The sequence below is a fragment of the Rhamphochromis longiceps genome, linkage group LG4 (genome assembly GCF_057381845.1).
Source record: "Rhamphochromis longiceps isolate RC_006_pf linkage group LG4, R_longiceps_female_GT1.1, whole genome shotgun sequence".
NCBI classification, from domain to species: domain Eukaryota; kingdom Metazoa; phylum Chordata; class Actinopteri; order Cichliformes; family Cichlidae; genus Rhamphochromis; species Rhamphochromis longiceps.
Genome location: NC_140560.1, coordinates 34,785,231 through 34,795,107, shown reverse-complemented (window position 1 = coordinate 34,795,107; position 9,877 = coordinate 34,785,231). Strand labels below are relative to the sequence as shown.

Below are 9,877 nucleotides of genomic sequence, written 5' to 3'. Positions count from 1 at the left end.
AGACAAAAAAGTAAAATGTAAAACAGGCAAAAAAATCAGTGAGAAGTGAAAGAGCAGTGACCCATGACCAGCACCTGCTAAACTGTCTTGTGTTGCTGCTTCGCTGCACCTGCTGTCACTTTGATTTGCACCAACGTAATAGATTCCCAATGCTGTGTGCACACGTGTAAATCAAGTTATTATGTATTTTAATGCCATTTTTACCACATACAAGCAATGTCAAAGCTACAGTTAAATTTTATGGGCTTGAAACATCTAAACAAATGAAACTTTACTAGTATAATATAAGAGTCTGAGTCTGCTGATTTAATACAAAAGTGTTAAAGTAGTGTTTACACATTTATATTTAACAAAAGAAGAAGAATGAAACAAAAAAATAAAAAAAAATCTAAGCAGCTTTGTTTGCTTTGTTTGCTTTAGTTTAGATTTTCAGACATTTTTCTTTCTTTTCTGGTCTTTGTTCTGACCAGTGACAAGGTTTATACTCATGGTACTTTTATTTTGTAAAGATATCATAAATCTTTGCAGCAACACCTCCGCCCAGCCACCATATTGGTGCGGGGAACTACTGTAATTCCTAGTGCATTATTAAGGCATATAAATATATATCATAACCGGGATCTCCATTATTAAAAGGAAAAATATTTCATGTCAGAAACGTCAGAAACTGGAGACAAATAAATGCAAACCTTCAAGTTTTCATATTAAAACACACACACAGAGAAAGAGCTTCTGTAAAATGATATTTAACTGCATGCTTTGTGTAAGTAATGTCGAAACATAGCCTGTTCCTTTTTGCGGTTTTATTTTGAACATGTTAAAATAACACAACAACAACAATGACAACAAAGAAAAGACAAAAATACAATAAATCAAACCTAACATGAGGAAAACAAAACAATCCTCATCCTGATAAAGCATTTAAAGGATTTAGATCATATTTCCCTGCTGTGGAGAACTTTATCAGCATCTTCACAGTAGCAGAATATGGAAAATTGTCCCGATTCCATCTTTAACTGGTCTCAGAACCCCGCTGCAAGATGGCGGCGGCAAGGACGCGTCTGATTAATCGGATAAGGCGTGTCTTCTAGCAGACTAACGTCATTGCGGACTTTTGAAATGTGTGCTCGATTTATCGATCAAGGTGTCCAGGAATAAAAGGGTGCCAGGTTTATTTGATGCTTACGTACACGTTTGTTTGTTTTAGAAGATGCTTGCGGGATATGACACATTAAATTAACAACTTTAATTACTTTTTTGTGCAAATTATGGAAAATTAAACAAAATAAAAAGTAAATATATAAATAAAATAAAGAAACAACGCGATAGTGAGTGTCGTTTACACCGCCTGTGATCGATGCATCCGTCAGCAGACGTGATATATATCGAACGAACCCATCACGGTTTTGACCAATTTGACAGCCTTGCGGAACTGCAGGTGCGCCTGCTTTAAAACGTGTGCACGTCCCGTTGGCCCGGGCGGGGAAGTGAAACAATAAGCAGCTATGGGAGAAGTTTGTAAGGAGAGGAAGCCGTGGCTTCGTGTTGTTTGGCAAATCTGCAACGTTTTCATGTGTTTGTTCTTCGCTCTGGCGTCGTACGTCCAGGTGAGAGTTTGATTTTTTGTCTTCTCAGCACTTCTTTGAACTGTGATCAATAACTATGTCCTGACTTCCCGCTGCAGATCAATGATCCAGATGCAGGTTTATGGATGGTAAGATTACACAAGAGTACACTTTTTTTTGGTCCATATTTTTAGACATTTTGATCTTTTTGCACAGTTTATTATAAACACCACCCTCTTTTTCAGGCTGGTTACGGCGTCCCTGCAGTCCTGAGTGCGTGTATTGTTGTGAAGCCTCATGTGACAGGTACAGGGATGAGTTTGGAGTCATTTGCCAGTAGATGCTTCGCATATTAACAATAAAGTCCTCATATTAACGTGCATGAAGCTGGTATCTTACGTTGCTGCTGAACTTTACTCGTGCATTTCCCCAGTGCACGTAGCGCCACCCTGCGGCTGTATCCTGACCGTGCAGCTCGTTGCAGAGTTAGGGTTGTGATTTCAATTGTTTGCCTTCATTATTTTTGTTTCCTTTTCAGAGACTTTGCCCTGGAGGCGTGTTGCTGACCTTCATGTGCTGATTTCCAGTGCGATCAGTGCCATGTTGGGATGGACGCTCTACAAAGAGCAAATCACACAGATCTTCCAGAAGGAGGAGGGCAGGTACGCCACACCTCACCTGATCTGAGAAAAACAAACCGTTTACGCATTTTTAGGCTCTCCATTCAAAAAAATGTGCTGCCTATCAGACGGTATAACTATAATGAAGCTTCACTTCATTAAAGGCATTCTGCTGTATCATTATAGTTTAATTCTGTATGAAACACTAATGTAACATATTTTGCAGATTATTATTTTTATACATGGATATTTGATATAGTTTTTATCCCTTTAGAGAATTTTCAGGTCTCGTTTTGACTGCAATTTGGCTCCTCCTGTGTCGCCACTCTGGAAGGTAACAGATTTAGTTTGAATCTCATTTCCATCTTATACTGAGAACTTTACAAAATATTTTTGTCTTTTGTTGTTTTGTTTTTTCTTAACTTTTTGATTTTTTTATATATATATATATATATATATATATATATATATATATATATATATATATATATATGAAAAAAGACAAAAATATTTTGTATTTTTCTTAACTTTTTGATTTTATATATATATATATATATATATATATATATATATATATATATATATATATATATATATATATTTTTTTTTTAACTTTCAAAAAACTTAACTTTGTATAGTTTTTTTTTTTCTCTGTGTGTGTCTGTATGTGTATATATAATATAATAAATTACTGTGAGATTTTTTTTTTAGAAAAACAATTTAATCCTAGTGATTTTTCTGTTCATTTTTCTGAGGTAAACTCAGAGAATATCCAAATGTTACCTCATATTTTTGTGTCAAAAGAATATCCTCTTCATGTTTTTGAAAATTTAATCTCAGCTAATAAATTTAGCATTGTTAATTTTTTTTCTTTTTGTTTGTTGTTTTTGTTGTTCTTTTTTCTGCCTACATTGAGCCTATAACTCAACCATACTTTTTTTGTCCTTTATATTTCATCTGCTCTCTGTTTTCCTTTCCTCCCCCTCATCTCCTCATTTTGTCAGAGCTCCTGTCGGGATACTCAGAGTCTCCACAGCTGCTGCCATCACAGTCTTCCCATTTGTGGCCTGGCTTTATTACCACATCAACAAGGATCTGAGATCAGACTGGCCTTCACACTGTACGACTGCCATTTAGACATCAGCCTGTTTTGGCTGATGAAACATGATTAAACACAAATCTATGACAGCTAAAATGCACTGATCCGTTTGAGTTTTTATTGAACACTTATGTAAAATAATTAATAAAAATAAAAAAGTTTATTATTTAAACTTTATCTTCTGTTAAATCAAATGTAATTTTCAAGTTAAATAAAATAAAGTGAATTTAAGACCAGTCTAGTCTAAAAGTAAACCTTTTCCATTCTTCGGGTGGCAGCATAGACACGGCCAAAAGAGACAGTAGAAGAAGAAGGTTGTGACGTATTTTCCTGTGTTTAGTAACCGTTCCCCGGCTACGGATCTGAAATCAGCCACTTTAGCGCCTTGTGGGCTATTTAAAACTAGCACCGCTGCAGTATAACTGATCTGAGAACAGAAGCCAGTCCGCAGAGTTCCTGTTCACTTCTCATGCTTTCCCAAAGCTGTAGCGGCTTCCTGCTTGTTGTAGCGGTTCTGTTCAGGTCCAACCATGGCTCTGAGTGTGCTGTATCACAGCCTGGGCTGCCGGCTGCTTCACAGCAGAGTCTTACAGAGTCCGGCGAAGCTCACACTCGGCGCTTTACCGAGGCAGTCGGCCCTGAAACACACGCTGTCCCCGCGGAGAACTCACTGCTACCTGGTAGGTCAAACCTGCCTGTGTCCGCGGAGCTAGCACACTTCATTGAAACATTTAACAGTTAGAGTCATGTGGCAAACAGTCAGATGATCCGGTCTTTCTTTGTAGTTTAACCAGGTTTTGTTTAGTGACAACAATTTCAAATAGTTTTAAAATACTTATTGGCAAATATTTTTGCTGTCTGTATCGCGCGCGCGGGGGGGCGGGCACTCAATAATTTAGAACCATCTCCATTCACACCTGCTTCACCTCCTAACAGCACCACCTTAACCTAGTTTGGAAACTAGATGAGCCACAGACACGGGGCCAAGACCTGGATTAAACCCACTGCTGGACGAAGATCCATTTTCAGTCCCGTCTCAGGGAAACTGGTTGTTCAAGCTGATTTATTATAGAAAGTTCCAACTCCACATATTTTTTTTTTCTTGGACTTTACTAGAGTAGCTTGACATATTTCCCATTTCAAATTAAGCTTTATTTGCCTTATACTGGGCCCTGAAATAAGCAGTTTGAGCTCTAACGAACTTTGAGCCATCCTTTTTCCTGATTGGCTGCCCCTCGTTACATTGCTCTTTGACATAATAAACATGCAAAAGTAGAAAATATGTGAGAAACGTGAGTGTTTGGAGCAGTTCATCTCCACTGTTGCATCATTATGAACATTGGTGCTTGTTGATATTGATGTCACAGCTGTGGGCGATCAGTGTATTTGATGAAATATTAGCTCTTGATTTCCGTGACCTGGGAAACACAACGTGACTGGTGTGATCAGCCCATCAGGAACTTTAAGATTAAACCTTTGTGTCCTTTATCGACCTCGTAGTATTTTTGTGTGTGTGTGTCCGGTGTGAGTTGAATTGTGTGTCATTTGTGTCAAGGTAGGCAACAAGGAGGGAGTCCACAAAAGATGTTTACTTTAATAAAAGATGATTTATTAAACATAAACCAACCAAGACACAAACATCAAGGAGAGTTGATACCTGGTGGAATGGAAGAGACTGAGCAGGTCACCTGGGCCGGCTTTTATAACCTGGAGAGTACAGCTCAGCTGCGTTAGCTGACAATCCTTCCTCATCAACCAGTTATTAATAACAGCAGGCCAGGACGTCTTTGATTACTTTTTATATTGACTGTGTAAATCTGTCTATTCCTAAATGTGACAACCCACCCACTGTCAAACACCACTAAATATAAAAAGTACATACAAATAAGATGGTAATAATAATAAGGTAGCAGCTTTGGTAATGCTAATAGGGGAGTGTAGCTAATTAAGCATTAAGCAGTGTAATTATTACGCTGGCGCATATGTAATGCCTACTGTATGTAAAGCTTACTGTCACAAACCTGGATTTTAGATTGAACCTTCAGGGCAGCAGCAAAATCCAGCGTCTTTCAGCTGAGACAAGAGGAGAAGATGAAAGAGATTCTGTGGAAAGATCACTTTAAAGCAGTAACCTTTGCCTCATTTATGAGCGCTGAGCTGTTAGAGGTCCAAGAGTAGAGATGACTCTCAGTGCAGTTATCATTGCTGCAGACGGGGGCGCTGCTGTTCCTGAAATCAGAGATAAATGCCTTTGTTTTCAAGACTTACAGCAGTGACTTTAAGTAGTTAAGAGGCTGCTTTAACATTACTGCCCATCTTAGCAAAGAGAAATGCATCAGCCGCATTGATGACACCACCCCTGTATCCACTGACCTCATTTGAAACTGTGGCCATATTTAACTGCAGCATTTTTATATTTTACGACTTAAATCAACTCACAGCTTCCTGTGCTTGCTCATTAACAGGTGAATGGGAGTCAGCGGCACACCTGCAGAGCAACGCAATGGCAGAATCAACACAGCTTAAGAACGTTTTCCTCGATGCCTCCTCCACCCTCATCAGGAGATAAGCCAAAGACGTCTGGGGTAAGAGTTAAACGTTTATGTTACAGCTGATCCCCAGCGTGATCAACTCCATTTGTTCTCAATTGAAATTTTCAGACATTAACTAAGTTTTAAAGGTTTCTTTTGTCATATAGGGCAGGGACATGACTGACATTAGGGCCTGTAGCAGCAGTCTGTAGCAGTCTTCTCCCAAACTCAGCTATAACTGATTTATTTAAGGTGACCCAAAGGATATGGAGCTGTTAAAATAAGCTTACCAAGAGTTTATTTGCAGGTAGAGAATGTCAAGACATAAATATCTGTATAACTACACCCGTTCAGTCCTTTTGCTTCCTTTGTGCTCTCTTTAAAGCCTGTGACGTGGAAATCTTTAGCAGTAACGTTTGCCATCGGTGGTGCGCTGCTCGGAGGGATGAAATATTTTAAGAAAGAAAAGGAAGAAAGTAAGTATTTCACTGGTTAATGCGCTCTAAGACTAAACTTCAATGCCTGTATAGAAAGAAATCGCAGACAGACTGTGTATTTTATAGATATAAAGGTTAAATAAAGTGATAGGGGTCCTAAATGCTCCTCCTCTGTGACTGTGTTGCAATTGGCAGTGATTGAAAAAGAGAGGAACAAGTCGATAGGGAAGGCGGCGCTGGGAGGCCCGTTCTCACTCATCGATCACAACAACAAGCCCACCAAGAGCGAGGACTTCCTCGGCCAGTGGATCCTCCTCTACTTCGGGTTCACTCACTGCCCCGACATCTGCCCCGATGAACTGGAGAAGATGATCGAAGTGGTGGATGAAATAGGTATTTAAACCATTTTTTATTTGCAGCGAGAAGTCAAAGTCCTGATTTTACTCAACATCTGGCTTTTTTTGTTGTTGTTTTGCAGACAAAATAAAAACTTTGCCAAACTTGACGCCGATCCTCATCACCATCGACCCCGACAGGGACACACCAGAGGCCTTAGCTACATATGTGAAAGGTAAGAAAGCAACGTGATCAAACTGTGCCTCAGTACACGCACATGACAACATTTTCCACTATGACGTCACGACTCCATCTTAGTTTTCTGTAATTTTTGTAATTCATCTTCTCAGAAGAAAAGCAGAGGTATCAACTGAACCCCTGCTTTTATAGAACTATTAGACTTCTATTAGACAAATAGAATATTTTTCATTTTCATAACACCTTAGTGCTTCTGTGTGTGTATTTATATGTACAAACACTCTTTTGTAGCTAAATACCAAGTCTTATAAACTGATGCTAGAACCTAACAGCATGTCTTTTATCCTGTCTTCCTTCCCTCACCCCAACCAGACTCCTGCCCTCCCTGAGCCTGGTTCTGCCGGAGGTTTCTTCCTGTTAAAAGGAAGTTTTTCCTTCCCACTGTCGCCAAAGTGCTTGCTGATAGGGGGTCATATGATGGTTGGGTTTTTCTCTGTATATATTATCATAGGGTCTACCTTACAATATAAAGCGCCTTGAGGTGGAAGGAAATTCAACACATTTCTGTTCATCCAGTGGTCAAAAATAACAGCAGACAGACACGTGCAGACATTTCTGTCAAGTAACGTAACACAAAACCTTCACTGTACACAGATCGATGTCCCTAAAAAGCACTCTGAGCCAGCATCACCTGATGGTCAGACTGTGAGAGGACAAGAATTGATTCTGTTTGGTCTGTTTTTGCTTTTTAATGATTGAGGAAAATAAGAAATATCGTGACTTATGTGAGCAGTGTTGCAGTGGTTAGCACTGATGCCTGACAGTGAGGTGGTCCTGGGTTCTGTGTGGCCTCGAGCTCCAATGACACTGAATGGGATAGGTGTTGAAAGCAAAAACAATGCAGGTGTGCACAGATTCAGATCAGGGACAAAAAGTTGCAAATAAATAAAGTTTTTGTTTTTGGAGTTGTGGTTGCAGGTCTGCAGGTGAAAGTGGTTTGTGTTGATTAGAGCTTCTTATAAAATCTGATTATTATGCCGTCATTTAGCTGCTTTACTCCTGTGTTTCTAGGTGTTAAACTTTCTTACTGTCTCATCTTTCAGAGTTTTCCCCAAAGCTGATCGGTCTGACGGGAACGACGGCTCAGATCAATGAAGTTTCCAGAGCGTACAGAGTGTACTTCAGTCAGGGGCCAAAGGATGAAGACAACGACTACATCGTGAGTTACCGTCTGCTCTCAATCAGCTCCCAGATCTCGTGATTTCCTTCAGTTACTAAGTTTGTGTCTGTCTTCTGTAGGTCGATCACACAATCATCATGTACCTCGTGGGACCCGACGGAGAGTTCGTGGATTATTTCGGACAGAACAAAAGAAGTGTGGAGATCACCAACTCGATAGCGGCACACATGAGGAGGTTCAAGAAGGGAAAATGAGCAGCAGCCCATTAAAGCGGACTCATCCTCAGGTGTGTCTCTGCATCACTGCCGTCTTATCTGGGCTTTTATTTATTGTGGATACACTACTCCATAAAGATACATATCTGCAGTGACACTCGGTGGTGTGCAGTATGCCTGATATTTGCATCTTACTTTCTATGACTCTGTGATCATTTTGCAAACTGTGGAATAAAAAACAAACAAACCCACACACAGCCAAATGACCTTGATATAGTTTCATTTCAAGCTTGAATGACAAACATTTAGCTTCATGTTTTTAATGTTTGATTTTTAAATTAAAAGTGGATCTATTCTTTTTTTTTTCTCTTCATATCAAACATGGCTAAACTTTCAAATAATGTGCCAACATGCATGTGCGTCACACATTAAGGCTTCAGACTCTAAATTCTTAGTTTCAGCCTGTCTTCTTTACCACTGTTTTCTCTGTAACATGCCACAGAGCACGTATATCTATAATGTGTTCACCTCGAGTAGCCAATCAGAAGAACTCGGCCTTAAAAGAAGAGTGATGTGGGCTAAAACAGCTTGTTTCAATGAGACGATTGGAGGGACGGCACCAAGACCCAGTATGGGCTAAATAAGGATTGTTATTGAACAGAGAATCATGCAAAGCTGCTCTAATTGGGTACAAGCTGTAGGATCATGAATAGGGATGGGTATCGTTTAGATTTATCCGATACCAGTACCAAACCGGTACTTTTGAAACGGTGCCGGTGCTTAAACTGTGCTCGAACCGGTGCTTAAAGAATGGAGAACGCAAACTTTGTCCGAAAACCTCTCATGTTTAGCCATTTTTTGTAAAAAGATAACAATGTTAGCCTTTTCTGCAGCTATAGGGGATTTAAGGCATCACTCTGGGCTGGAAGCAGCGCTTAAACAATGGAAAAAACACAAACGTTGTCCAAAAACCTCTCATGTTTAACTGTTTTCCACTTTTTCTTTGGTCATTTTAGCCTTTTTGGCCAGGGTGAAGGGAGTATCTGCCATCAAACAAGAGGACAGCCGCATGTAACTACGACAGTGTTCATGATTCATGAATGACACCACAGCAGGCTAAAAAATATTAACTTTGTTCACTTACTTTTAAAAAAACATGATGTTTAATGTCTTAAAATATAGAAAAGAAAGAGAATGTGGGTGATTATGGGTTTAATTTTTATAGCTCACTTTGAAACACTTAACATTGAAAAAGAATACTGTAAACAAAGATGTTTAATATGTTTAGAAAAAGCCAGGAGATGAGATTTAAAGCAGGACACAGAAGTTGCTTGTTTGGGAGGGACAGCAGACGGGGAGGATTCGAAGCAGCAGAGGGAGTCTCCAGGTCACACGTGATCAAAATGTGTTGGTGACTCTGTGCCTGCAGTTTTATACAATGCAATTAAAATTAACTTTAGGTAACATTTTTTAAAAAACTGCAAGCAGGTGTTTCTTTAAGTGCAGCTGCAAAAATCTATGATGAGACCGGCTCCCATAAGAACCACCCCAGGAAAAGAAGAGCAGCAGTTTCCCCTGCAGCAGAAGATCAGCTTCCAAAAGCACAGCAGGTACCAGTACCTCGGGTCAGAGCTCACCTCAGTGCTTTTTGCAGTTCAATCTGGAGACACATCACAAGGTCTGGACATGTGGAAAT

At 39.6% G+C, this 9,877-nt stretch overlaps 2 protein-coding genes across 3 annotated transcripts in view; both read left to right on the top strand.

Moving 5' to 3' along the window:
- Window positions 1-1,448: 1,448 nt before the first annotated feature.
- tmem220 (transmembrane protein 220) lies at window positions 1,449-3,539 on the top strand. The gene is made up of 6 exons (XM_085404723.1): window positions 1,449-1,607; window positions 1,685-1,714; window positions 1,811-1,871; window positions 2,104-2,227; window positions 2,460-2,519; window positions 3,190-3,539. The coding sequence occupies exons 1-6, from the start codon at window positions 1,506-1,508 to the stop codon at window positions 3,320-3,322; spliced, it is 510 nt and encodes a 169-aa protein (XP_085260849.1). The 5' UTR covers window positions 1,449-1,505; the 3' UTR covers window positions 3,323-3,539.
- A 114-nt stretch (window positions 3,540-3,653) lies between these two features.
- sco1 (synthesis of cytochrome C oxidase 1) overlaps window positions 3,654-9,877 on the top strand; it is a 7,962-nt gene continuing 1,738 nt past the window's right edge. Inside the window, exons 1-8 of one of the 2 annotated variants that reach the window (XM_085404722.1) lie at window positions 3,654-3,964; window positions 5,750-5,869; window positions 6,201-6,291; window positions 6,448-6,645; window positions 6,731-6,823; window positions 7,890-8,005; window positions 8,086-8,252; window positions 9,198-9,877. The exon at window positions 9,198-9,877 is cut by the window's right edge and continues 1,738 nt beyond it. In XM_085404722.1, the coding sequence (XP_085260848.1) occupies window positions 3,815-3,964; window positions 5,750-5,869; window positions 6,201-6,291; window positions 6,448-6,645; window positions 6,731-6,823; window positions 7,890-8,005; window positions 8,086-8,220 (903 nt within the window). In that variant the 5' untranslated portion in view covers window positions 3,654-3,814 and the 3' untranslated portion in view covers window positions 8,221-8,252; window positions 9,198-9,877. Of the gene's footprint in view, window positions 3,965-5,749; window positions 5,870-6,200; window positions 6,292-6,447; window positions 6,646-6,730; window positions 6,824-7,889; window positions 8,006-8,085; window positions 8,651-9,197 lie in introns of those variants that run through there. The other variant, XM_085404721.1, reaches the window with a different exon arrangement.